The sequence below is a fragment of the Pangasianodon hypophthalmus genome, chromosome 6 (assembly GCF_027358585.1).
Source record: "Pangasianodon hypophthalmus isolate fPanHyp1 chromosome 6, fPanHyp1.pri, whole genome shotgun sequence".
Taxonomy (NCBI): Eukaryota; Metazoa; Chordata; class Actinopteri; order Siluriformes; family Pangasiidae; genus Pangasianodon; species Pangasianodon hypophthalmus.
Genome location: NC_069715.1, coordinates 27,236,803 through 27,264,620, shown reverse-complemented (window position 1 = coordinate 27,264,620; position 27,818 = coordinate 27,236,803). Strand labels below are relative to the sequence as shown.

Sequence of the window (27,818 nt, the reverse complement as noted above, 5' to 3'; positions counted from 1 at the left end):
ATGGCAACGGTATTCCCTAATGGCAGTGGTCTCTTTCACAGCCCTGCCACACTGCAAAAATTGTTCAGGAATGGTTTGAGGAAAGAGTTGTCTTGGTTTGAGTTGAAAGGTGTTGACTTGGCCACCAAATTCCCCAGCTCTCAATCCAATCCAGCAAACTGTGGGATGTGCTGGACAAACAAGTCCGATCCATGGAGGCCCCACCTCGTAACTTACAGGACTTAAAGGATCCGATGCTAACATCTTGGTGCCAGATACCACAGCACACCTTCAGAGGTCAGTGAAGTCCATGACTTGATGGGTCAGAGCTGTTTTGGCAGCACAAGGGGGACCTACATAATATGAGGCAGGTGGTTTTTATGTTATGGCTGATAGGTGTATGTTATTGAAATACCACTGATTTATTGTGTAACAGATTACTTATTTTACTGTAAATTACATCAATTACATTTCGTGTGAAAGTTCGGGTTCATTGCCAAAGGGCTAACGAGTTTGAACTAGTGCATAACATTTATTAAAACACCTTGGGGACTTTCATTACCCTGAGGTCAAAAGGAGTTCCACCCCATCAGTGGTACATTATAAAACTCTGTGCAAACGCTCAGACACTCATTCTGTTCTCACAGAATTTTGCCTGGTGTGTGCATCTTTTCATCCTGCTTATTGCCACTATGAGTTGTAGAGGCAGAGGAAGAGGAAGAGGAAGAGGAAGGGGTCATCATGACCACAGCCCTGACAGGAGGCCGATTTCTGTAAGTACTGTTATGAGAGTAATAAATTATTTGCTTTTGTTTGTAAACTTACCCCTGTGACAACTTACTCCTCTCTCTCCTATATGTATACTGCATTAAGTGTGTATACAGTGTGTATATACTGTATGACTGTCCGATACAAGTATGACAACTGCTTGAGGCAGTTCTTTCTAATTTTCTGTTGTGGACAGATGTGATTATCTTGGAATCAGAAAGGAACATAAATTAGAACGTAAAATGTAGAATTTTTGAGACCATCCAACTTTATTCTGATATCTATTTTTTTTTATCCATCAGGAAGAAGGCCAAACCCTTCCCGTTATGGAGCAATCGAAAATTGAATGCACGGGGGGCATGCATTTAACCATCCCACATGAAGTTTCAAATCCAGTCATCCAGCCTGTGAGTAAAAAAACACACTATAAAGATAAATACAGTTCCTACTTTTTTTAAAAAATAATGCTAATTATTCCCAGGATAATGCACCAAATATTAATTTTATAATTGTAATTTATTTATTGTGCTATAGAGCATTCCCTACGTTGGACCAATAGCTGGAGGAATAAGACCAGGAATGCGACTGCATGTCGAAGGGGCTGTTCCACCTAATGCCAAACAGTATGCTGTCATTTATTTGTTAAAGGGAGTCATATAAAATATACATTTATCATAATACACAAAGATGAAGTGATTAAAATAGCATAAAGAGAAATTAAAAAGGGTTAAGTTAGACCACATACATTATCAAGGGTAGTGATGTTATAAAATGTTCACTGCAGTGGCAATGTTGTAATGATACGGTATGGTATGTTTTAATTTGTTTGAATTTCACTTCAATAATTAGGGGGTAGAATGAATGTTTACAACAATGGGATTTCCCATGCACTTTTGTGGGCATTTATTCACGTCAGAAAGATGCCATTTTTGGCTTGTGTCTATGTTAAGAGTAGATTTTGGAAGTTGATATTTTGAACCAAAGTGGGTTAGATATATATTATATGGCCAAAAGTATGTGGACACCTAACCCAAGCTATTGCCACAAAGTGAGCAGAGCATTGACCTCAACCACTGCTCTGTACAGAACATTGACCTCAACCCCACTGGACAATTCTGGTATGAATTGGAATACCAACTGTGCACCAGGCCTCTTCACCCAACATCGGTGCCTGAACTCACTAATGCTCTTGTGGCTGAATTGACAAATCCCCACAGCTGTGCTCCAAAATCTAGTGGAAAGCCTTCCCAGAAGAGTGGAGTTTTTTTTTTTATAACAAAGGGGAATTAAATCTGGAATGGGATCTAAAACAAAAAAAGCACATATGGTGTGATTGGTCAGGTGTCCACATACACTATGGCCAGAAGTATAGTTTTTATAGAACCTGTTGCACAACTCAGTCAGCACAGGCACATTCATTCATTCATGACTGGCAATTAAAAAAAAAAAAAAAAAAAAAAAAAAAAAACCTTGTCAAGAAAAGAAAAAAAATTGGTTTACATGCAAAACAGGTAAATAATACAACAATATATTATGAATATACCTTTTGTATCAATCATTTGTAGCTGCTACAGATATGTAAATTGCAGTTGAAATTTCTTCCATTGTCATTTATTTTGGTATTGCAAATAACTTTTTTCCTATGCAGGTTTCAAATAAATTTCAAAACAGGGGTAAAAGATTCTGATGATGTCGCTTTTCATTTCAACCCCCGGATCGGTCAGTACGTATACATGAACATCTTCAGAAATGGGAAATGGCAGAAGGAGGAATTGGGTCCTCATGAGCCCTTTGTGAAAGGCGCAGCCTTTAAATTACTGTTTCTCATCAATAAGGATTTCTATGAGGTGGGTTACTTAAAATAAATCACTGATTATTGATGAACAAAGTATTTAAGAAAAGTCTAAACAAATTTACAACTTTTCTACAGGTCCATGTGAATGGAGTGCGTCTCTACACCTTCAATCACCGCATTCCTTTAGAGAGCGTTACTACACTTGCAATAATAGGAGATGTTTCAATACACTGGTTGGGTTTTGAAGTAAGTAAACTAGTTTATCACAATGTCAGTATGATTTTTGTTCTATATGTCAATGCTAAACGTAATACTAGGCCAATTTGTCACATGTGATCACTTACCCACAAGCCTTTGTGACATCCTACCCAAAACTGACACGTATGTTAATGCTGGCTATATCTCAAGGATAGTTTAAAATAGCACTGCATTTTAAGTATAACAGGGAAGTTTGAACCCTGGTCTCCAGGAAGCCAAGACAAGAACTCAACCCAGTGAGTCACCCACTGCGACAGGCATGGACCCCCATGCCGAGCAAGCCAAAGGCCCATGGATAAACTAAGCAAAATAACAGAATTATATACACACATATATGCTGAGTGCTTAGGGAGCTCATTAGCTGGCTGGAGAAGACAAAAGACAGTACCAAGATATACCCATGATGATTACTGATAATTGCACACAGAAAGGTTTTCTCAAGACTGAGCACTAAGTGAGTGGAGAGCTCTCCTTATATAGACCCACTAAAGGTGGAGCTGATTGCAACTGATTATAATTAAGACCATTCTCTCTGGCTCCCTCTGGTAGCAGCTCGCACAATGGTTCTGGTTGCACTCTGCCGCCCTCTAGTCATGGCACAAGGCAAAGCTGGCTGTTCTCTTACAAAAAGACGTTTTATTCTCTCCTCTACTCATGATAAAATAGAATTGTGAATGTTTATATCTGACAAATATTTCTTACATAAGATGTGAAGTGCCTTTTTTAACTTTGAAAGGTTAAAACTAAGAAAACTGTGCTCACCTTAGATAAGGGTTACTTTGAACAAATATGAACAGCTTTTAATTTTTGGAGATAGTGCCTCTGGTGTTGGAGTTATGACCAGTGTGACAACTTGCCCATATGACAAGTTACCCTGATCTCCTCTTATATATCTTTGTCCCCAATGTATACTGTATACACTGTTTATATAGTGTATAACTGTAGAGTATATTGGTGTAATGACAATTATTTCAGACGGTTCCTTCTAATTTTCTGTTGTGATCAGATGTGATTATAAGGGAATCAGAAAAGCACACGATTTAGTATATAAAATTTGGAATTTTCTGAAATATACTTAAAACACATATGAGACCACCTAACTTCATGAAAAAACTGAAACATGTTCCCTCTCCAATGGTAAACAATCAATAATCATGGCAGTAGCAATGTAAATCATTCTGATATCTTTTTTTTTTCATCAATCAGGATTGGAGCCAAACATTCACCAGCACCTTCATCATCCCATCTGAGGTTTCAAATCCAGACATCCAGCCTGTGAGTTAAAAAGCACACTAAAAAAAAAATGTCTGAATGATTTTTTTAAATAATGCTAATTATCTCCAGCATAATGCAAAAAAATCTGAATTTTGTAATTCTATTTCTTGGTAGTTATTACTTATTCATTGTGCTACAGACCATTCCCTATGTCAGACCAATAGCTGGAGGTATAAGACCAGGAATGCGACTGCATGTTGAAGGGGCTGTTCCTCCTAATGCTAAACAGTATGCTGTCATTTCTTAATCTTTATTTCTTAACATTATACTTATAGTGCAGAAGAAATAGCTTGCAATGTTATCTGTTCTATTTTGTTATTGTAAATAACTTTTTTTCCTATGCAGGTTTCAAATAAATTTCAAAACAGGAGCAAAAGATTCTGATGATGTCGCTTTTCATTTCAACCCCCGGATCGGTCAGTACGTATACATGAACATCTTCAGAAATGGGAAATGGCAGAAGGAGGAATTGGGTCCTCATGAGCCCTTTGTGAAAGGCGCAGCCTTTAAATTACTGTTTCTCATCAATAAGGATTTCTATGAGGTGGGTTACTTAAAATAAATCACTGATAATTGATGAAAAAAGTATTCAAGAAAAGTCTAAACAAATTTACAACTTTTCTACAGGTCCATGTGAATGGAGTGCGTCTCTACACCTTCAATCACCGCATTCCTTTAGAGAGTGTTACTACACTTGCAATAATAGGAGATGTTTCAATACACTGGATGGGTTTTGAAGTAAGTAAATCAGTTCATCACAACGTCAAGGTGATTTTTGTTCTATATTTCAATGCTAAATGTAATACTTGGCCAAGTTGTCACATGTGATCACTTACCCACAAGCCTTTGTGACAGCCTACCCCTAACTGACACGTATGTCAATGTTTGTTGTATCTCAAGGATAGTTTAACATAGGACTGCAACTAAAGTACCAAAAGACATTTTATTCTTTCCATTACTCAGTACAAAATAGAATTTTGAACATTCATAACTGACAAACGTTTATAACATAAAATGGGAAATGCCTTTTTTTTTTACTTTTAAAGATTAGAAATGAGAAAAAGTACTGTTCAGTATATTCATATAACGACAATTATTTCAGGCAGTTCTTTCTAATTTTCTGTTGTGATCAGGTGTGAATATCAGGGAAACAGAAAAGCACAGAATTTAGTTTGTAAAATTTGGAATTTTTCGAAATATACTTAAAACACATATGAGTCCATCCAACTTCATGAAAAAACTGAAACATGTTCCCTCTCCAATGGTAAACAATCAATAATCAAGGCAGTAGCAATGTAAATCATTCTGATATCTTTTTTTTTTTTTTTTTTTTTCATCAATCAGGATTGGAGCCAAACATTCACCAGCACCTTCATCATCCCATCTGAGGTTTCAAATCCAGACATCCAGCCTGTGAGTTAAAAAGCACACTAAAAAAAAAAATGTCTGAATGATTTTTTTAAATAATGCTAATTATCTCCAGCATAATGCAAAAAAAATCTGAATTTTGTAATTCTATTTCTTGGTAGTTATTACTTATTCATTGTGCTACAGACCATTCCCTATGTCAGACCAATAGCTGGAGGTATAAGACCAGGAATGCGACTGCATGTTGAAGGGGCTGTTCCTCCTAATGCTAAACAGTATGCTGTCATTTCTTAATCTTTATTTCTTAACATTATACTTATAGTGCAGAAGAAATAGCTTGCAATGTTATCTGTTCTATTTTGTTATTGTAAATAACTTTTTTTCCTATGCAGGTTTCAAATAAATTTCAAAACAGGGGTAAAAGATTCTGATGATGTCGCTTTTCATTTCAACCCCCGGATCGGTCAGTACGTATACATGAACATCTTCAGAAATGGGAAATGGCAGAAGGAGGAATTGGGTCCTCATGAGCCCTTTGTGAAAGGCGCAGCCTTTAAATTACTGTTTCTCATCAATAAGGATTTCTATGAGGTGGGTTACTTAAAATAAATCACTGATAATTGATGAAAAAAGTATTCAAGAAAAGTCTAAACAAATTTACAACTTTTCTACAGGTCCATGTGAATGGAGTGCGTCTCTACACCTTCAATCACCGCATTCCTTTAGAGAGTGTTACTACACTTGCAATAATAGGAGATGTTTCAATACACTGGATGGGTTTTGAAGTAAGTAAATCAGTTCATCACAACGTCAAGGTGATTTTTGTTCTATATTTCAATGCTAAATGTAATACTTGGCCAAGTTGTCACATGTGATCACTTACCCACAAGCCTTTGTGACAGCCTACCCCTAACTGACACGTATGTTAATGTTTGTTGTATCTCAAGGATAGTTTAACATAGGACTGCAACTAAAGTACCAAAAGACATTTTATTCTTTCCATTACTCAGTACAAAATAGAATTTTGAACATTCATAACTGACAAACGTTTATAACATAAAATGGGAAATGCCTTTTTTTTTTTTTTTTTACTTTTAAAGATTAGAAATGAGAAAAAGTACTGTTCAGTATATTCATATAACGACAATTATTTCAGGCAGTTCTTTCTAATTTTCTGTTGTGATCAGGTGTGAATATCAGGGAAACAGAAAAGCACAGAATTTAGTTTGTAAAATTTGGAATTTTTTGAAATATACTTAAAACACATATGAGTCCATCCAACTTCATGAAAAAACTGAAACATGTTCCCTCTCCAATGGTAAACAATCAATAATCAAGGCAGTAGCAATGTAAATCATTCTGATATCTTTTTTTTTTTTTTTTTTTTTCATCAATCAGGATTGGAGCCAAACATTCACCAGCACCTTCATCATCCCATCTGAGGTTTCAAATCCAGACATCCAGCCTGTGAGTTAAAAAGCACACTAAAAAAAAAAATGTCTGAATGATTTTTTTTTAAATAATGCTAATTATCTCCAGCATAATGCAAAAAAAATCTGAATTTTGTAATTCTATTTCTTGGTAGTTATTACTTATTCATTGTGCTACAGACCATTCCCTATGTCAGACCAATAGCTGGAGGTATAAGACCAGGAATGCGACTGCATGTTGAAGGGGCTGTTCCTCCTAATGCTAAACAGTATGCTGTCATTTCTTAATCTTTATTTCTTAACATTATACTTATAGTGCAGAAGAAATAGCTTGCAATGTTATCTGTTCTATTTTGTTATTGTAAATAACTTTTTTCCCTATGCAGGTTTCAAATAAATTTCAAAACAGGACCAAAAGATTCTGATGATGTCGCTTTTCATTTCAACCCCCGGATCGGTCAGTACGTATACATGAACATCTTCAGAAATGGGAAATGGCAGAAGGAGGAATTGGGTCCTCATGAGCCCTTTGTGAAAGGCGCAGCCTTTAAATTACTGTTTCTCATCAATAAGGATTTCTATGAGGTGGGTTACTTAAAATAAATCACTGATAACTGATGAAAAAAGTATTCAAGAAAAGTCTAAACAAATTTACAACTTTTCTACAGGTCCATGTGAATGGAGTGCGTCTCTACACCTTCAATCACCGCATTCCTTTAGAGAGCGTTACTACACTTGCAATAATAGGAGATGTTTCAATACACTGGATGGGTTTTGAAGTAAGTAAACTAGTTTATTAATAGGATTGTTTTTAGTTTTTCTTTTTTTTTTGGGTCAGGGTTGAGGTCACTTCCTTAAAGATCATTCTTTATTAATTAATTCATTAATTTATTGATTTATAAATTTTCTCACTAGAAAAGGAAAGTTCCTACTTTGTTCAAAGAGAGCAAAGTTATACTGATGGGAAGCGGAAGCTGGACATTCATCCCATTAGAGATTTCTTACCTGATCAGCAACCCAGTGAGTAAAGTAACCAAACACAGACACATTTCAGATACGGCAAAATAGAAATTTTCATTACAAAATGCTTTAAAATGTACAAAATTTGCATTTTTTCATTAAATCTTGGAACAGTTCTTGTTACTTGACATGATGGATACTTGATGGTGCACATTGTCTGTTCTCTCTCCAGGCACTGCCATATGTGGGTGAAATCCCAGGAGGGATAAAACAAGATATAGCTGTAGTTTTCCAAGGAACTGTTCCTGCAGATGCAAAAAGGTACGCTCCTAAAGCACTTTGAATGAAAAAGAATAAAACACCATATACAACTACTGCAGTTATAAAAGCACGCACACTAAAATTCAGAGAATTACTTTATTTTTGTCTTCAGTTGTAGTCCACTAGAGTTAATTATTTTTGATACAAATATTTTCAATATGTTTGTTTCTCTTCACAGCTTTGGAATAAATTTCAAAACGGGGCCCTCTGATGGCGAAGACATCGCTTTTCACTACAGCCCTCGCTTTGGTGATCATACCACCCTGAACAGCTTCAGAAACGGAAGCTGGGAGAAGCAGGAAACTGCCCCTGATAAACCCTTCACCAGGGGAGGAGCCTTCATAATTCTTGTAGTCATCAACTCTGAGGGCTATGAGGTGTGTTAAATTTTTCCTAATAATTTAAAAAGGAATGGTGTAATTAGCGGAGTATTGGAATCATAATAATAATAATAATAATAATAATCAAATGCATCTTCTTTCTGCAGGTCTATGTGAACGGTTTAAGACATTGCACATTCAAGCACCGCATTCCTCTAGAGAAAGTGTCTGCAGTTAATGTTTGGGGAAATGTTTCCCTCCTCGTCTGTGGCTTTATTGAAGTATGTTCACAAGTTTCTTGTTATTAATGGTGTAGCTGCAAGCTGAATATATGATTTATTTGTGTATATTTCTATGTATTTATTTGTTGACTTAATTCATTAGTTACTTATTTCCTGTTCAAGCTGCATTTCAATACCATGCTTGATATCTTCATTTTCTCCTCAGAGCTGGAGCACTACTTCATCCTTTAGAGAGCTAAAGAAAATCACAAGCACACAGAGCGTCACCTCGAGTTTGACGTCCTTGCCTTTAGAGATTTCACATCCTGTCACTAACCCTGTAAGTAAACCAGTACATGACATGGACAGGAAAGCCACGACATGGCAGAAGGAACTTTTTAAACTCAACCAACTTGCTCTATAATAATGCGCAAATCTTGATTTTTACCATTACATCTGTGAATATTTGTTCTTACTTGCCATGATGGCTACCTGATTGTGCACATCATTTGTTCTGTCTCCAGGCACTTCCCTATGTGGGTAAAATCCCAGGAGGGTTAAAACAAGACACAGCTATATTCTTACAAGGGACTGTTCTTGCAGATGCAAAGAGGTACGTTCCTAAAGCCCTCTGAATAAAAATCAAGAAAACTCCATATGTAACTACTGCAGTTCCAAAAGCTTGCACACTATAATTCAGGGAATACTTTTTAAACTGTAGTGCACAAGAGTTATTTTTGATACAGCTATTTGCAATGCTTTTGTTTTTCTTCACAGGTTTGCAATAAATTTCAAAACGGGGCCCTCTGATGGCGATGACATCGCTTTTCACTACAACCCCCGCATTGGTGATCGTACCGTCCTGAACAGCTTCAGAAATGGAAGCTGGGAGACGCAGGAAACTGCACCTGATAAACCCTTCACCAGGGGAGAAGCCTTCCAAATCTTCATTGCTGTCAAATCACATGGCTATGAGGTGTGTGTGTGTGTGTGTGTGTGTGTTTTATGTAATATGCAGCAGGATGCTGGAAATCAGATAATGATGTAATACAATCAGTGTTACCTCATTTCTTCAGGTCTACGTGAATGGTTTAAAGCACTGCACGTTCAAGCACCGAATTCCTCTAGACAAAGTTTCAGCACTTAGTTTTGATGGAGATGTTTCTCTCCTCATATCTGGTTTTATTCATGTAAGTAAAAGACTTCTTGCTTTTAAAAGCCTGGGTGTAGTTTGATCATTTTTGTTACTTTATTTTTCTTGGCAAGTTGCTCCTTTAAACTTCATGCTTGAAATGTTCTATTTCTCCCCAGAAATGGACGTGTCCTTCTTTGTTCATCAAAGAGAAGAAATCTTTACTGATGGGAAGTGGAACCTCAAGATTTATCCCATTGGAGATCTGTAATCCAATCAGCAGCCCAGTGAGTAAAATAACCTAAGGCAGACAAGTTGCTTTATAACAATAGAGACAAAATAAATTTTATCCTTAAATCTTGGAACAGTTCTTGTTACTTGACATGATGGATACTTGATGGTGCACATTGTCTGTTCTCTCTCCAGGCACTGCCATATGTGGGTGAAATCCCAGGAGGGATAAAACAAGATATAGCTGTAGTTTTCCAAGGAACTGTTCCTGCAGATGCAAAGAGGTACGCTCCTAAAGCACTTTGAATGAAAAAGAATAAAACACCATATACAACTACTGCAGTTATAAAAGCACGCACACTTTTGTCTTCAGTTGTAGTCCACTAGAGTTAATTATTTTTGATACAGATATTTTCAATACTTTTGTTTCTCTTCACAGCTTTGAAATAAATTTCAAAACGGGGCCCTCTGATGGTGAAGACATCGCTTTTCACTACAGCCCTCGCTTTGGTGATCATACCACCCTGAACAGCTTCAGAAACGGAAGCTGGGAGAAGCAGGAAACTGCACCTGATAAACCCTTCACCAGGGGAGGAGCCTTCATAATTCTTGTAGTCATCAACTCTGAGGGCTATGAGGTGTGTTAAATTTTTCCTAATAATTTTAAAAGGAATGGTGTAATTAGCGGAGTTTTGGAATCATAATAATAATAATAATAATAATAATAATAATAATAATAATAATAATAATCAAATGCATCTTCCTTCTGCAGGTCTATGTGAACGGTTTAAGACATTGCACATTCAAGCACCGCATTCCTCTAGAGAAAGTGTCTGCAGTTAACGTTTGGGGAAATGTTTCCCTCCTCGTCTGTGGCTTTATTGAAGTATGTTCACAAGTTTCTTGTTATTAATGGTGTAGCTGCAAGCTGAATATATGATTTAATATATGAATTTATTTGTGTATATTTCTATGTATTTATTTGTTGACTTAATTCATTAGTTACTTATTTCCTGTTCAAGCTGCATTTCAATACCATGCTTGATATCTTCATTTTCTCCTCAGAGCTGGAGCACTACTTCATCCTTTAGAGAGCTAAAGAAAATCACAAGCACACAGAGCGCCACCTCGAGTTTGACGTCCTTGCCTTTAGAGATTTCACATCCTGTCACTAACCCTGTAAGTAAACCAGTACATGACATGGACAGGAAAGCCACGACATGGCAGAAGGAACTTTTTAAACTCAACCAACTTGCTCTATAATAATGCAGAAATCTTGATTTTTACCATTACATCTGTGAATATTTGTTCTTACTTGCCATGATGGCTATCTGATTGTGCACATCATTTGTTCTGTCTCCAGGCACTTCCCTATGTGGGTAAAATCCCAGGAGGGTTAAAACAAGACACAGCTATATTCTTACAAGGGACTGTTCTTGCAGATGCAAAGAGGTACGTTCCTAAAGCCCTCTGAATAAAAATCAAGAAAACTCCATATGTAACTACTGCAGTTCCAAAAGCTTGCACACTATAATTCAGGGAATACTTTTTAAACTGTAGTGCACAAGAGTTATTTTTGACAAAGCTATTTGCAATGCTTTTGTTTTTCTTCTCAGGTTTGCAATAAATTTCAAAACGGGGCCCTCTGATGGCGATGACATCGCTTTTCACTACAACCCCCGCATTGGTGATCGTACCGTCCTGAACAGCTTCAGAAATGGAAGCTGGGAGACACAGGAAACTGCACCTGATAAACCCTTCACCAGGGGAGAAGTCTTCCAAATCTTCATTGCTGTCAAATCACATGGCTATGAGGTGTGTGTGTGTGTTTTATGTAATATGCAGCAGGATGCTGGAAATCAGATAATGATGTAATACAATCAGTGTTACCTCATTTCTTCAGGTCTACGTGAATGGTTTAAAGCACTGCACGTTCAAGCACCGAATTCCTCTAGACAAAGTTTCAGCACTTAGTTTTGATGGAGATGTTTCTCTCCTCATATCTGGTTTTATTCATGTAAGTAAAAGACTTCTTGCTTTTAAAAGTCTGGGTGTAGTTTGATCATTTTTGTTACTTTATTTTTCTTGGCAAGTTGCTCCTTTAAACTTCATGCTTGAAATGTTCTATTTCTCCCCAGAAATGGACGTGTCCTTCTTTGTTCATCAAAGAGAAGAAATCTTTACTGATGGGAAGTGGAACCTCAAGATTTATCCCATTGGAGATCTGTAATCCAATCAGCAGCCCAGTGAGTAAAATAACCTAAGGCAGACAAGTTGCTTTATAACAATAGAGACAAAATAAATTTTATCCTTAAATCTTGGAACAGTTCTTGTTACTTGACATGATGGATACTTGATGGTGCACATTGTCTGTTCTCTCTCCAGGCACTGCCATATGTGGGTGAAATCCCAGGAGGGATAAAACAAGATATAGCTGTAGTTTTCCAAGGGACTGTTCCTGCAGATGCAAAAAGGTACGCTCCTAAAGCACTTTGAATGAAAAAGAATAAAACACCATATACAACTACTGCAGTTATAAAAGCACGCACACTAAAATTCAGAGAATTACTTTATTTTTGTCTTCAGTTGTAGTCCACAAGAGTTAATTATTTTTGATACAGATATTTTCAATACTTTTGTTTCTCTTCACAGCTTTGAAATAAATTTCAAAACGGGGCCCTCTGATGGTGAAGACATCGCTTTTCACTACAGCCCTCGCTTTGGTGATCATACCACCCTGAACAGCTTCAGAAACGGAAGCTGGGAGAAGCAGGAAACTGCCCCTGATAAACCCTTCACCAGGGGAGGAGCCTTCATAATTCTTGTAGTCATCAACTCTGAGGGCTATGAGGTGTGTTAAATTTTTCCTAATAATTTAAAAAGGAATGGTGTAATTAAAGGAGTATTGGAATCATAATAATAATAATAATAATAATAATAATAATAATAATAATAATAATAATAATAATCAAATGCATCTTCTTTCTGCAGGTCTATGTGAACGGTTTAAGACATTGCACATTCAAGCACCGCATTCCTCTAGAGAAAGTGTCTGCAGTTAACGTTTGGGGAAATGTTTCCCTCCTCGTCTGTGGCTTTATTGAAGTATGTTCACAAGTTTCTTGTTATTAATGGTGTAGCTGCAAGCTGAATATATGATTTAATATATGAATTTATTTGTGTATATTTCTATGTATTTATTTGTTGACTTAATTCATTAGTTACTTATTTCCTGTTCAAGCTGCATTTCAATACCATGCTTGATATCTTCATTTTCTCCAAAGAGCTGGAGCACTACTTCATCCTTTAGAGAGCTAAAGAAAATCACAAGCACACAGAGCGCCACCTCGAGTTTGACGTCCTTGCCTTTAGAGATTTCACATCCTGTCACTAACCCTGTAAGTAAACCAGTACATGACATGGACAGGAAAGCCACGACATGGCAGAAGGAACTTTTTAAACTCAACCAACTTGCTCTATAATAATGCAGAAATCTTGATTTTTACCATTACATCTGTGAATATTTGTTCTTACTTGCCATGATGGCTATCTGATTGTGCACATCATTTGTTCTGTCTCCAGGCACTTCCCTATGTGGGTAAAATCCCAGGAGGGTTAAAACAAGACACAGCTATATTCTTACAAGGGACTGTTCTTGCAGATGCAAAGAGGTACGTTCCTAAAGCCCTCTGAATAAAAATCAAGAAAACTCCATATGTAACTACTGCAGTTCCAAAAGCTTGCACACTATAATTCAGGGAATACTTTTTAAACTGTAGTGCACAAGAGTTATTTTTGATACAGCTATTTGCAATGCTTTTGTTTATCTTCACAGGTTTGCAATAAATTTCAAAACGGGGCCCTCTGATGGCGATGACATCGCTTTTCTCTACAACCCTTGCATTGGTGATCGTACCGTCCTGAACAGCTTCAGAAATGGAAGCTGGGAGACGCAGGAAACTGCACCTGATAAACCCTTCACCAGGGGAGAAGCCTTCCAAATCTTCATTGCTGTCAAATCACATGGCTATGAGGTGTGTGTGTGTGTGTGTTTTATGTAATATGCAGCAGGATGCTGGAAATCAGATAATGATGTAATACAATCAGTGTTACCTCATTTCTTCAGGTCTACGTGAATGGTTTAAAGCACTGCACGTTCAAGCACCGAATTCCTCTAGACAAAGTTTCAGCACTTACTTTTGATGGCGATGTTTCTCTCCTCATATCTGGTTTTATTCATGTAAGTAAAAGACTTCTTGCTTTTAAAAGCCTGGGTGTAGTTTGATCATTTTTGTTACTTTATTTTTCTTGGCAAGTTGCTCCTTTAAACTTCATGCTTGAAATGTTCTATTTCTCCCCAGAAATGGACGTGTCCTTCTTTGTTCATCAAAGAGAAGAAATCTTTACTGATGGGAAGTGGAACCTCAAGATTTATCCCATTGGAGATCTGTAATCCAATCAGCAGCCCAGTGAGTAAAATAACCTAAGGCAGACAAGTTGCTTTATAACAATAGAGACAAAATAAATTTTATCCTTAAATCTTGGAACAGTTCTTGTTACTTGACATGATGGATACTTGATGGTGCACATTGTCTGTTCTCTCTCCAGGCACTGCCATATGTGGGTGAAATCCCAGGAGGGATAAAACAAGATATAGCTGTAGTTTTCCAAGGAACTGTTCCTGCAGATGCAAAGAGGTACGCTCCTAAAGCACTTTGAATGAAAAAGAATAAAACACCATATACAACTACTGCAGTTATAAAAGCACGCACACTAAAATTCAGAGAATTACTTTATTTTTGTCTTCAGTTGTAGTCCACTAGAGTTAATTATTTTTGATACAGATATTTTCAATACTTTTGTTTCTCTTCACAGCTTTGAAATAAATTTCAAAACGGGGCCCTCTGATGGTGAAGACATCGCTTTTCACTACAGCCCTCGCTTTGGTGATCATACCACCCTGAACAGCTTCAGAAACGGAAGCTGGGAGAAGCAGGAAACTGCACCTGATAAACCCTTCACCAGGGGAGGAGCCTTCATAATTCTTGTAGTCATCAACTCTGAGGGCTATGAGGTGTGTTAAATTTTTCCTAATAATTTTAAAAGGAATGGTGTAATTAGCGGAGTTTTGGAATCATAATAATAATAATAATAATAATAATAATAATAATAATAATAATAATAATAATCAAATGCATCTTCCTTCTGCAGGTCTATGTGAACGGTTTAAGACATTGCACATTCAAGCACCGCATTCCTCTAGAGAAAGTGTCTGCAGTTAACGTTTGGGGAAATGTTTCCCTCCTCGTCTGTGGCTTTATTGAAGTATGTTCACAAGTTTCTTGTTATTAATGGTGTAGCTGCAAGCTGAATATATGATTTATTTGTGTATATTTCTATGTATTTATTTGTTGACTTAATTCATTAGTTACTTATTTCCTGTTCAAGCTGCATTTCAATACCATGCTTGATATCTTCATTTTCTCCTCAGAGCTGGAGCACTACTTCATCCTTTAGAGAGCTAAAGAAAATCACAAGCACACAGAGCGCCACCTCGAGTTTGACGTCCTTGCCTTTAGAGATTTCACATCCTGTCACTAACCCTGTAAGTAAACCAGTACATGACATGGACAGGAAAGCCACGACATGGCAGAAGGAACTTTTTAAACTCAACCAACTTGCTCTATAATAATGCAGAAATCTTGATTTTTACCATTACATCTGTGAATATTTGTTCTTACTTGCCATGAGGGCTACCTGATTGTGCACATCATTTGTTCTGTCTCCAGGCACTTCCCTATGTGGGTAAAATCCCAGGAGGGTTAAAACAAGACACAGCTATATTCTTACAAGGGACTGTTCTTGCAGATGCAAAGAGGTACGTTCCTAAAGCCCTCTGAATAAAAATCAAGAAAACTCCATATGTAACTACTGCAGTTCCAAAAGCTTGCACACTATAATTCAGGGAATACTTTTTAAACTGTAGTGCACAAGAGTTATTTTTGACAAAGCTATTTGCAATGCTTTTGTTTTTCTTCTCAGGTTTGCAATAAATTTCAAAACGGGGCCCTCTGATGGCGATGACATCGCTTTTCACTACAACCCCCGCATTGGTGATCGTACCGTCCTGAACAGCTTCAGAAATGGAAGCTGGGAGACGCAGGAAACTGCACCTGATAAACCCTTCACCAGGGGAGAAGTCTTCCAAATCTTCATTGCTGTCAAATCACATGGCTATGAGGTGTGTGTGTGTGTGTGTTTTATGTAATATGCAGCAGGATGCTGGAAATCAGATAATGATGTAATACAATCAGTGTTACCTCATTTCTTCAGGTCTACGTGAATGGTTTAAAGCACTGCACGTTCAAGCACCGAATTCCTCTAGACAAAGTTTCAGCACTTAGTTTTGATGGAGATGTTTCTCTCCTCATATCTGGTTTTATTCATGTAAGTAAAAGACTTCTTGCTTTTAAAAGTCTGGGTGTAGTTTGATCATTTTTGTTACTTTATTTTTCTTGGCAAGTTGCTCCTTTAAACTTCATGCTTGAAATGTTCTATTTCTCCCCAGAAATGGACGTGTCCTTCTTTGTTCATCAAAGAGAAGAAATCTTTACTGATGGGAAGTGGAACCTCAAGATTTATCCCATTGGAGATCTGTAATCCAATCAGCAGCCCAGTGAGTAAAATAACCTAAGGCAGACAAGTTGCTTTATAACAATAGAGACAAAATAAATTTTATCCTTAAATCTTGGAACAGTTCTTGTTACTTGACATGATGGATACTTGATGGTGCACATTGTCTGTTCTCTCTCCAGGCACTGCCATATGTGGGTGAAATCCCAGGAGGGATAAAACAAGATATAGCTGTAGTTTTCCAAGGGACTGTTCCTGCAGATGCAAAAAGGTACGCTCCTAAAGCACTTTGAATGAAAAAGAATAAAACACCATATACAACTACTGCAGTTATAAAAGCACGCACACTAAAATTCAGAGAATTACTTTATTTTTGTCTTCAGTTGTAGTCCACAAGAGTTAATTATTTTTGATACAGATATTTTCAATACTTTTGTTTCTCTTCACAGCTTTGAAATAAATTTCAAAACGGGGCCCTCTGATGGTGAAGACATCGCTTTTCACTACAGCCCTCGCTTTGGTGATCATACCACCCTGAACAGCTTCAGAAACGGAAGCTGGGAGAAGCAGGAAACTGCCCCTGATAAACCCTTCACCAGGGGAGGAGCCTTCATAATTCTTGTAGTCATCAACTCTGAGGGCTATGAGGTGTGTTAAATTTTTCCTAATAATTTAAAAAGGAATGGTGTAATTAAAGGAGTATTGGAATCATAATAATAATAATAATAATAATAATAATAATAATCAAATGCATCTTCTTTCTGCAGGTCTATGTGAACGGTTTAAGACATTGCACATTCAAGCACCGCATTCCTCTAGAGAAAGTGTCTGCAGTTAACGTTTGGGGAAATGTTTCCCTCCTCGTCTGTGGCTTTATTGAAGTATGTTCACAAGTTTCTTGTTATTAATGGTGTAGCTGCAAGCTGAATATATGATTTAATATATGAATTTATTTGTGTATATTTCTATGTATTTATTTGTTGACTTAATTCATTAGTTACTTATTTCCTGTTCAAGCTGCATTTCAATACCATGCTTGATATCTTCATTTTCTCCAAAGAGCTGGAGCACTACTTCATCCTTTAGAGAGCTAAAGAAAATCACAAGCACACAGAGCGCCACCTCGAGTTTGACGTCCTTGCCTTTAGAGATTTCACATCCTGTCACTAACCCTGTAAGTAAACCAGTACATGACATGGACAGGAAAGCCACGACATGGCAGAAGGAACTTTTTAAACTCAACCAACTTGCTCTATAATAATGCAGAAATCTTGATTTTTACCATTACATCTGTGAATATTTGTTCTTACTTGCCATGAGGGCTACCTGATTGTGCACATCATTTGTTCTGTCTCCAGGCACTTCCCTATGTGGGTAAAATCCCAGGAGGGTTAAAACAAGACACAGCTATATTCTTACAAGGGACTGTTCTTGCAGATGCAAAGAGGTACGTTCCTAAAGCCCTCTGAATAAAAATCAAGAAAACTCCATATGTAACTACTGCAGTTCCAAAAGCTTGCACACTATAATTCAGGGAATACTTTTTAAACTGTAGTGCACAAGAGTTATTTTTGACAAAGCTATTTGCAATGCTTTTGTTTATCTTCACAGGTTTGCAATAAATTTCAAAACGGGGCCCTCTGATGGCGATGACATCGCTTTTCACTACAACCCCCGCATTGGTGATCGTACCGTCCTGAACAGCTTCAGAAATGGAAGCTGGGAGACGCAGGAAACTGCACCTGATAAACCCTTCACCAGGGGAGAAGCCTTCCAAATCTTCATTGCTGTCAAATCACATGGCTATGAGGTGTGTGTGTGTGTGTGTGTTTTATGTAATATGCAGCAGGATGCTGGAAATCAGATAATGATGTAATACAATCAGTGTTACCTCATTTCTTCAGGTCTACGTGAATGGTTTAAAGCACTGCACGTTCAAGCACCGAATTCCTCTAGACAAAGTTTCAGCACTTAGTTTTGATGGAGATGTTTCTCTCCTCATATCTGGTTTTATTCATGTAAGTAAAAGACTTCTTGCTTTTAAAAGTCTGGGTGTAGATCATTTTTGTTAATTTATTTTTCTTGGCAAGTTGCTCCTTTAAACTTCATGCTTGAAATGTTCTATTTCTCCCCAGAAATGGACGTGTCCTTCTTTGTTCATCAAAGAGAAGAAATCTTTACTGATGGGAAGTGGAACCTCAAGATTTATCCCATTGGAGATCTGTAATCCAATCAGCAGCCCAGTGAGTAAAATAACCTAAGGCAAACAAGTTGCTTTATAACAATAGAGACAAAATAAATTTTATCCTTAAATCTTGGAACAGTTCTTGTTACTTGACATGATGGATACTTGATGGTGCACATTGTCTGTTCTCTCTCCAGGCACTGCCATATGTGGGTGAAATCCCAGGAGGGATAAAACAAGATGTAGCTGTAGTTTTCCAAGGGACTGTTCCTGCAGATGCAAAGAGGTACGCTCCTAAAGCACTTTGAATGAAAAAGAATAAAACACCATATACAACTACTGCAGTTATAAAAGCACGCACACTAAAATTCAGAGAATTACTTTATTTTTGTCTTCAGTTGTAGTCCACAAGAGTTAATTATTTTTGATACAGATATTTTCAATATGTTTGTTTCTCTTCACAGCTTTGAAATAAATTTCAAAACGGGACCCTCTGATAGTGAAGACATCGCTTTTCACTACAGCCCTCGCTTTGGTGATCATACCACCCTGAACAGCTTCAGAAACGGAAGCTGGGAGAAGCAGGAAACTGCCCCTGATAAACCCTTCACCAGGGGAGGAGCCTTCATAATTCTTGTAGTCATCAACTCTGAGGGCTATGAGGTGTGTTAAATTTTTCCTAATAATTTTAAAAGGAATGGTGTAATTAGCGGAGTACTGGAATAATAATAATCAAATGCATCTTCTTTCTGCAGGTCTATGTGAACGGTTTAAGACATTGCACATTCAAGCACCGCATTCCTCTAGAGAAAGTGTCTGCAGTTAATGTTTGGGGAAATGTTTCCCTCCTCGTCTGTGGCTTTATTGAAGTATGTTCACAAGTTTCTTGTTATTAATGGTGTAGCTGCAAGCTGAATATATGATTTATTTGTGTATATTTCTATGTATTTATTTGTTGACTTAATTCATTAGTTACTTATTTCCTGTTCAAGCTGCATTTCAATACCATGCTTGATATCTTCATTTTCTCCTCAGAGCTGGAGCACTACTTCATCCTTTAGAGAGCTAAAGAAAATCACAAGCACACAGAGCGCCACCTCGAGTTTGACGTCCTTGCCTTTAGAGATTTCACATCCTGTCACTAACCCTGTAAGTAAACCAGTACATGACATGGACAGGAAAGCCACGACATGGCAGAAGGAACTTTTTAAACTCAACCAACTTGCTCTATAATAATGCAGAAATCTTGATTTTTACCATTACATCTGTGAATATTTGTTCTTACTTGCCATGATGGCTATCTGATTGTGCACATCATTTGTTCTGTCTCCAGGCACTTCCCTATGTGGGTAAAATCCCAGGAGGGTTAAAACAAGACACAGCTATATTCTTACAAGGGACTGTTCTTGCAGATGCAAAGAGGTACGTTCCTAAAGCCCTCTGAATAAAAATCAAGAAAACTCCATATGTAACTACTGCAGTTCCAAAAGCTTGCACACTATAATTCAGGGAATACTTTTTAAACTGTAGTGCACAAGAGTTATTTTTGACAAAGCTATTTGCAATGCTTTTGTTTTTCTTCTCAGGTTTGCAATAAATTTCAAAACGGGGCCCTCTGATGGCGATGACATCGCTTTTCACTACAACCCCCGCATTGGTGATCGTACCGTCCTGAACAGCTTCAGAAATGGAAGCTGGGAGACGCAGGAAACTGCACCTGATAAACCCTTCACCAGGGGAGAAGCCTTCCAAATCTTCATTGCTGTCAAATCACATGGCTATGAGGTGTGTGTGTGTGTGTGTTTTATGTAATATGCAGCAGGATGCTGGAAATCAGATAATGATGTAATACAATCAGTGTTACCTCATTTCTTCAGGTCTACGTGAATGGTTTAAAGCACTGCACGTTCAAGCACCGAATTCCTCTAGACAAAGTTTCAGCACTTAGTTTTGATGGCAATGTTTCTCTCCTCATATCTGGTTTTATTCATGTAAGTAAAAGACTTCTTGCTTTTAAAAGTCTGGGTGTAGATCATTTTTGTTACTTTATTTTTCTTGGCAAGTTGCTCCTTTAAACTTCATGCTTGAAATGTTCTATTTCTCCCCAGAAATGGACGTGTCCTTCTTTGTTCATCAAAGAGAAGAAATCTTTACTGATGGGAAGTGGAACCTCAAGATTTATCCCATTGGAGATTTGTAATCCAATCAGCAGCCCAGTGAGTAAAATAACCTAAGGCAGACAAGTTGCTTTATAACAATAGAGACAAAATAAATTTTATCCTTAAATCTTGGAACAGTTCTTGTTACTTGACATGATGGATACTTGATGGTGCACATTGTCTGTTCTCTCTCCAGGCACTGCCATATGTGGGTGAAATCCCAGGAGGGATAAAACAAGATATAGCTGTAGTTTTCCAAGGGACTGTTCCTGCAGATGCAAAAAGGTACGCTCCTAAAGCACTTTGAATGAAAAAGAATAAAACACCATATACAACTACTGCAGTTATAAAAGCACGCACACTAAAATTCAGAGAATTACTTTATTTTTGCCTTCAGTTGCAGTCCACTAGAGTTAATTATTTCCGATACAGATATTTTTGTTTCTCTTAACAGCTTTGCAATAAATTTCAAAACGGGGCCCTCTGATGGTGAAGACATCGCTTTTCACTACAGCCCTCGCTTTGGTGATCATACCACCCTGAACAGCTTCAGAAACGGAAGCTGGGAGAAGCAGGAAACTGCCCCTGATAAACCCTTCACCAGGGGAGGAGCCTTCATAATTCTTGTAGTCATCAACTCTGAGGGCTATGAGGTGTGTTAAATTTTTCCTAATAATTTAAAAAGGAATGGTGTAATTAAAGGAGTATTGGAATCATAATAATAATAATAATAATAATAATAATAATCAAATGCATCTTCTTTCTGCAGGTCTATGTGAACGGTTTAAGACATTGCACATTCAAGCACCGCATTCCTCTAGAGAAAGTGTCTACAGTTAACGTTTGGGGAAATGTTTCCCTCCTCGTCTGTGGCTTTATTGATGTATGTTCACAAGTTTCTTGTCATTAATGGTGTAGCTGCAAGCTGAATATATGTTTTACTTAATTACTTACTTATTTATTTACTTACTTACTTTCCTTTTCAAGCTGCATTTCAAGAACATGCTTGATATCTTCATTTTCTCCTCAGAGCTGGAGCACTACTTCATCCTTTACGGAACTAAAGAAAATCACAAGCACACAGAGCGCAACCTCGAGTTTGACATCTATACCTTTAGAGATTTCACATCCTGTCAGTAACCCTGTAAGAAAAAAGTATATACCATGGACATGAAAGCCACAACATGTCAGAAGGAACTTTCTTATGTCAACTAACATTGCTCTATGATAGAAGTCTTTCGTTTTACCATTATATCTTAGAATATTTGTTCTTCCCATGAGGAATATCTGATTGTGCTCTTCACCTGTTCTGTCACCAGGCACTTCCCTATGTGGGTAACATCCCAGGAGGGATACATCAAGACAGGGCTGTATTCTTCCAAGGCACAGTTGCTGCAGATGCAAAAGGGTATGCTGTCAACCTCAAGGAATTCAATTATAGAAAGCATTATGTCCAGTGTCTTGCTTATGTATTCTCTCCCATTGTACATTTCCGTATTTTGTACTTGTGTTACGACCTATAGCTGCAATGGACTTACCTGGAATATTTTACCATTAGATTCACACAATATGCCTAACAAATTTAATCTAATTACTAATTTGAAGGTGCAAAATACCTGTTCATTGCAACACAAATGGTAATTAAAACAAATAAGCAAACAAACAAATTTATTGGTTGCATTAGTATTCCCATTAATTACCAGCATTACCCACTTGGTCTGGACTTGGTAGAACCCCTGTTGGCAGAAATTACACCTGTAAGTGTTCTGGGATATGCCCATTAAGTTTGCACCAATTTGTTTTCATTCCATTTGACATGTGGAGTGCTAGCTGTTTCAACAGCACAATAAGCCAGATTTTGAGACCTCAGCCTCTTTAGCTGAGAATGATTTATGCTAGAGATTGGCCACGGCACATGCAGCATGTGCAAGTGATCCTAAAGTCCTGGCCAGCCTAATGGAAAACATCTGCATCCTGCTATGTTTGCCCATTCCACTTTACAAAATTGCTCAAGCTCTGTAAGATTGGATAGAGACTCAGGTTCTCAGTCAGCTTGAGGCCTTGGCTTTGACTGGGTCATTCTAGCACATACAGGTTCTTGGTTTTCAACCACCTAGTGTAGTTTTGACATTATTCTTAGGGTTGTTATGCTCCACCACAGTCTCAAGTCTCTTGCAGACTGGAACAGGTTTTCTTCCAGGACGGCCCTGTATTTGGCTTCATACATCAAGCCCTTACCCCGGGAACAGTTTCACAGTCCATGCTAATGTAAAGCATCACCAGAATATGATCATACCTCCACCATGCTTCAATGTGGCAGTGTTGTTCTCAGTGTAATGAGCACTGTTGGATTTCTGTCCAACATAGTGCTTTGTGTCAAGGCCAAAATTTTAAATCCTTCCAGAGAACCATTTTCCATATGTTTGTTCAGTCTACAACTCATATGGCTTTAGTCTTTTCTATTCTTTATAAAGCCTGCACTGTGAAGTGCCTGGTCAGTGCTTGTCCTATGAACAGCTCTTCCCATCTGAGATGTGGATCTCTCTATCTCCATAAGAATTAGTCTTAGTCTCTTGGTTCGTTCTCAGATTAATGCCCTCCTTCCACAGTCACTGACATTTGGTGGACAGTTTCCATTTTTTTTGTTAATGGATTTAATGGGGTAAACTGGGATGTTAAAATTTTGGGATACTTTTTTTTAAATAACCAAACCCTCATTGCTACTTTTTCAGAACTTTGTCTCAGACTTGTTTTGATAGCTTCTTGGTCTTCATGATGCTGTTTAGTTTGGGTATGGTCCTGCCATCCAGCAACAGGTGCATTTATATTGAGATCATATGAAACTTTAATTGCCCATAGGTGGACTCCATTCATCTAATTATGCCACTTCTGATGGCAACTTGTTGCACCATTATTAATTTAGGGGTTTCACAGCAAATGGGGTGAATACTTAAGCAATCCCCAAAACAATTACATTTTTATTTGTAACTAATTTGGCAAACTATATAGATTTTTTTGCTCCACTTCAATATTATGGACTTTTTGTGTAGAGTTATCCCAATTAATTCCATGTCAATTTCAGGTTGTTAGACTACAAACTTTGGAAAAGTGCAAGGGGCAAATACTTATGCAAGGCACTGAATACATACTGCAACTATAGAAACATGAGCAAACGTATATGCTATATACTTTTCTTTTTCTGCAAAGCTTTGAAATAAATTTCCAAACGGGGCCATCTGATGGTGATGACATCGCTTTTCGCTACAACCCTCGCATTGGTGATTATACCTCCCTGAACAGCTTCAGAAACGGAAGCTGGGAGAAGCAGGAAACTGCCCCTGATAAACCCTTCACCAGGGGAGGACACTTCCAAATTATTGTAGGCATCAACTCTGAGGGTTATCAGGTATGTTTTTTTTTTTTTTGTTCGTTTTTTTTCTTAATAATTTGCAGAAGATTGTTGTAAGTGACAGAAAACTGTTAACATAATCAACCATATATCCTTTTTGCAGGTCTTTGTGAATGGTTTAAGTCACTGCACGTTCAAGCACCGCATTCCTCTAGAGAAGGTTTCAACACTTGGTATTCGTGGAGATGTTTCCCAACTCATATGTGGTTTTATACATGTATGTTTAACAGTTTTGTACTATTAATGGCACAGATGCAACCTAATTATATGGTTTTCATTTATTCATTTATTTGTTTGTCTGTTGAAGCTCTATTTAAAGAACATGCTAAATATTTTAATTTTATCTTCAGAACTGGAGTACTACTTCATTCTTTACGGAACTTCAGAAAATGACAATCACAGAGTGTTCATCCACAAGCTCGGAGTCCACACTTTTAGAGATTTCACATCCAATCAGCAACCCAGTAAGTTAAACAGTACATAAGATGATACCTAAAAGCTGCAAAATGTCCAGAAAAACTCTTTAGAGTCTACCGACTTACTCTATAATAGCAAGCAAAATTTAAATGTTTTCTAATACGTGCTCTCTCCAGGCACTTCCCTATGTGGGTGAAATACCAGGAGGGATTAAAGAAGACATGGCTGTATTCTTCCAAGGGTCTATTCCTTCAGAAGCCAAAGGGTACACTTTAAAAGCCCCACTGAATGGAAATATAGAAATCATCATGCATACGTACTACAACCACAGAAGCGTGAAGAGTAAAAGTTAGAGTAGTGAACACATGCGTGTTTGGTTTGCCTTACACACTGTAGATTAGAACACTTAAATACACGAGTTGGGCACAGATATTTAAAGAATATTTGTTTTTCTTCACAGCTTTGAAATAAATTTCAAAACGGGGCCGTCTGATGGCGATGACATCGCTTTTCACTACAACCCTCGCATTGGTGATTATACCTCCCTGAACAGCTTCAGAAACGGAAGCTGGGAGACGCAGGAAACTGCATCTGATAAACCCTTCACCAGGGGAGGAGCCTTCCAAATTATTATACCTATCAACTCTGAGGGTTATGAGGTGTGTTTTTATGATAATTTGCAGACATTCATTTAAATAAAAGAGCAACAATAACCGCATTTTCCCTCTTTTTTGCAGGTCTATGTGAATGGCTTAAGGCGTTGTGTGTTTAAGCACCGCGTATCTTTAGAGCAAGTTTCAACACTTGGCATTCGTGGAGATGTTTTAATCTCGATGTGTGCTTTTATTTATGTATGTAAACAGTATCTTGTTGCCACCTTAGCTAAAATGTTATTTCGTTCTGTACTTCTTTCAAAATAAACGCTTCTTTTTTTTTTTTTTTTGCCTACCAGCAATGGAGTACTTCTTCCATCTTTACAGAAATAAAGAAAATCCAAAGCACACAGTCCTCAACCTCGACAACCATCACTCTAGAGGTTTCACATCCAATCAGCAACCCTGTAAGTAAAACAGTAAGAGATGGTTAGGAACAACACGGGGATATCTGAAACAAACTTTTGCATTCAAATATGTGGATACCTGACTGTGCATGTTGTCTTTGTCCTTTTCAGGCAATTCCCTATGTAGGAAAAATTCCAGTAGTGGTAAAGCAAGACATGGCTGTACTTTTTCAAGGGAATGTTCTTGAAAATGCCAATGGGTATGCTCTCACATTAGTCTGAGAATTGTTTGAAAATATTAAACTCCGACAACACATTTTTTGAGGTTATTTTACTTTTTTTTTCTTCACAGCTTTGAAATAAATTTCAAAACAGGGCCATCTGATGGCGAAGACATCGCTTTTCGCTACAACCCTCGCATTGGTGATCATACCTCCCTGAACAGCTTCAGAAACGGAAGCTGGGAGACACAGGAAACTGCACCTGATAAACCCTTCACCAGGGGAGGAGCCTTCCAAATTATTGTTGTCTTTAAATCGGAGGGCTATGAGGTCTGGTTCTTAAAATACTTCACAGTAATAATTAAATAAATATAAGCTTCAAAGTCATTTAAAATATTTTCCATGCTCCTGCAGGTTTATGCGAATAACCTGAGCCACTGCACATTTAAACATCGCATTCCTTTAGAGAAAGTTTCTACAATTGCCATTCGTGGAGAAGTTACCATTCAGCTCATTGGTTTTGTTGAAGTAAGTAAAACACTTTTCTGCTTCTCGAAAATGTTTGATCTAGTAGTTCCATTAATTAACACATTTTCTATTTTTATTTCCATTAGAACTGGATGAGCCCATAAATTAAAATGAGTAAAACACGTACATGCGGAGGAAGTTCCAGAGGCTGAAAAAATACAATCGAGTTTTGCAGCAGTAATTGTTTATTTAATTATTTTATAGATTTCAAAATTCTCTCTTTATATTGTTCAGTTTGCCTTTAATGTCACCACCTTGATATCATTATGCTTTGGACAAGCTATATAACTTGGGACCTGATGTGTCTCTACATTGGACATTTTACCCACCAGTCTGATCAACAGAAAAGCCAACATTTTAATCCACACTGCCTCAACTTCCTTGTGAAGTTTTGGCCTCTTAAAGAAAAAAAATGTGGCTTTCAGACTTTCTTGTGAAATTATATAATGTTTTCACATGGTCATAAAATGATTTGCTATTTCCCATGTATGTAACATGTTTTCAACATTTATCCATGAAATGTCAGGAAAACAAAAACAGGGATAAAAGGGTAAAACTTTTCACCACATTCCAAAGTTTCATTTCATTCAATTCATTTATCTTTTTAATCCATAATTGAAATACTTTTTGGATCAGATATTTACTTTACTTTTTTTGGACAATCTACAAGTTTGCTGTGAGGCCTGCTTGGATACTTCTCTTATAAGAGAGCTGAGACACACACACACACACACACACACACACACACACACACACACACACATATATTTGTCTATGCAAAAATGCAGAATGAAGTGATAAGGCCTTCCAGAAGATAGAAATTAGCTTCTGGGCTGATTTTTGTTGAAGGGAAGCTTGTCTAGCCAACAAGCTACACTGGAAAGGTATTGATGCATTTAAGCTTGCATTATGATTCTCTATTAGAGAGACTCAAAGGGGGGATTCAGGGAACATAAAGTATCTTTTCCTGTACTTGTCTTATGTGCTAAGGGGCAAACATAGGCTAATTAATACTTAGTCCTGTTTTAGATTAAAGAGAACCTTTTTGTGTAGTATGGTGAAAACAGCTTCTACATTTGTCAGGCCTTTTTCCTTCTTCTGACTCACTGCTTAAACTGTGCTGAAATCTTTATTGGTTTAATGGATTTACTGAATCATTTTACTGAATTTCTCTGTTAATTCGCAATAAATAAAATCTGAAGGTTCAG

At 37.4% G+C, this 27,818-nt stretch overlaps 1 protein-coding gene across 2 annotated transcripts; it reads left to right on the top strand.

Annotated features, from left to right (window-relative positions):
- The first annotated feature begins 629 nt into the window (after positions 1-629).
- LOC117597518 (uncharacterized) lies at positions 630-27,818 on the top strand. Of its 2 annotated transcripts, XM_053235000.1 has the most exons (82): positions 630-752; positions 1,050-1,154; positions 1,282-1,370; positions 2,396-2,594; positions 2,678-2,788; positions 4,007-4,075; positions 4,215-4,303; positions 4,421-4,619; positions 4,703-4,813; positions 5,420-5,488; positions 5,630-5,718; positions 5,836-6,034; positions 6,118-6,228; positions 6,842-6,910; positions 7,054-7,142; positions 7,260-7,458; positions 7,542-7,652; positions 7,789-7,893; positions 8,066-8,154; positions 8,333-8,531; positions 8,642-8,755; positions 8,922-9,035; positions 9,220-9,308; positions 9,473-9,671; positions 9,772-9,885; positions 10,007-10,114; positions 10,254-10,342; positions 10,498-10,696; positions 10,831-10,944; positions 11,124-11,237; positions 11,422-11,510; positions 11,675-11,873; positions 11,962-12,075; positions 12,197-12,304; positions 12,444-12,532; positions 12,711-12,909; positions 13,050-13,163; positions 13,343-13,456; positions 13,641-13,729; positions 13,894-14,092; positions 14,185-14,298; positions 14,420-14,527; positions 14,667-14,755; positions 14,934-15,132; positions 15,270-15,383; positions 15,550-15,663; positions 15,848-15,936; positions 16,101-16,299; positions 16,392-16,505; positions 16,627-16,734; positions 16,874-16,962; positions 17,141-17,339; positions 17,459-17,572; positions 17,752-17,865; positions 18,050-18,138; positions 18,303-18,501; positions 18,596-18,709; positions 18,827-18,934; positions 19,074-19,162; positions 19,341-19,539; positions 19,632-19,745; positions 19,912-20,025; positions 20,210-20,298; positions 20,463-20,661; positions 20,754-20,867; positions 20,985-21,092; positions 21,232-21,320; positions 21,490-21,688; positions 21,805-21,918; positions 22,066-22,179; positions 22,355-22,443; positions 24,243-24,441; positions 24,548-24,661; positions 24,795-24,908; positions 25,038-25,126; positions 25,322-25,520; positions 25,599-25,712; positions 25,814-25,921; positions 26,033-26,121; positions 26,214-26,412; positions 26,497-26,610; positions 26,697-27,818. In XM_053235000.1, exons 1-82 carry the CDS (start codon positions 672-674, stop codon positions 26,712-26,714), a joined length of 10,212 nt encoding a protein of 3,403 aa, XP_053090975.1. In that variant the 5' UTR covers positions 630-671; the 3' UTR covers positions 26,715-27,818. The 2 variants fall into 2 exon arrangements, with proteins under 2 accessions (XP_053090975.1, XP_053090976.1); XM_053235001.1 differs by lacking the exons at positions 21,490-21,688; positions 21,805-21,918; positions 22,066-22,179; ... (3 more) ...; positions 24,795-24,908; positions 25,038-25,126.

Coding starts and splice junctions, on each gene's coding strand:
- LOC117597518 (XM_053235000.1), top strand. CDS start 672: ATGAGTTGTAGAGGCAGAGGAAGAGGAAGAGGAAGAGGAAGGGGTCAT. Junction 7,653..7,788: donor TACACTGGATGGGTTTTGAA/GTAAGTAAACTA, acceptor TTTTCTCACTAG/AAAAGGAAAGTTCCTACTTT. Junction 16,735..16,873: donor GTAATCCAATCAGCAGCCCA/GTGAGTAAAATA, acceptor TTCTCTCTCCAG/GCACTGCCATATGTGGGTGA.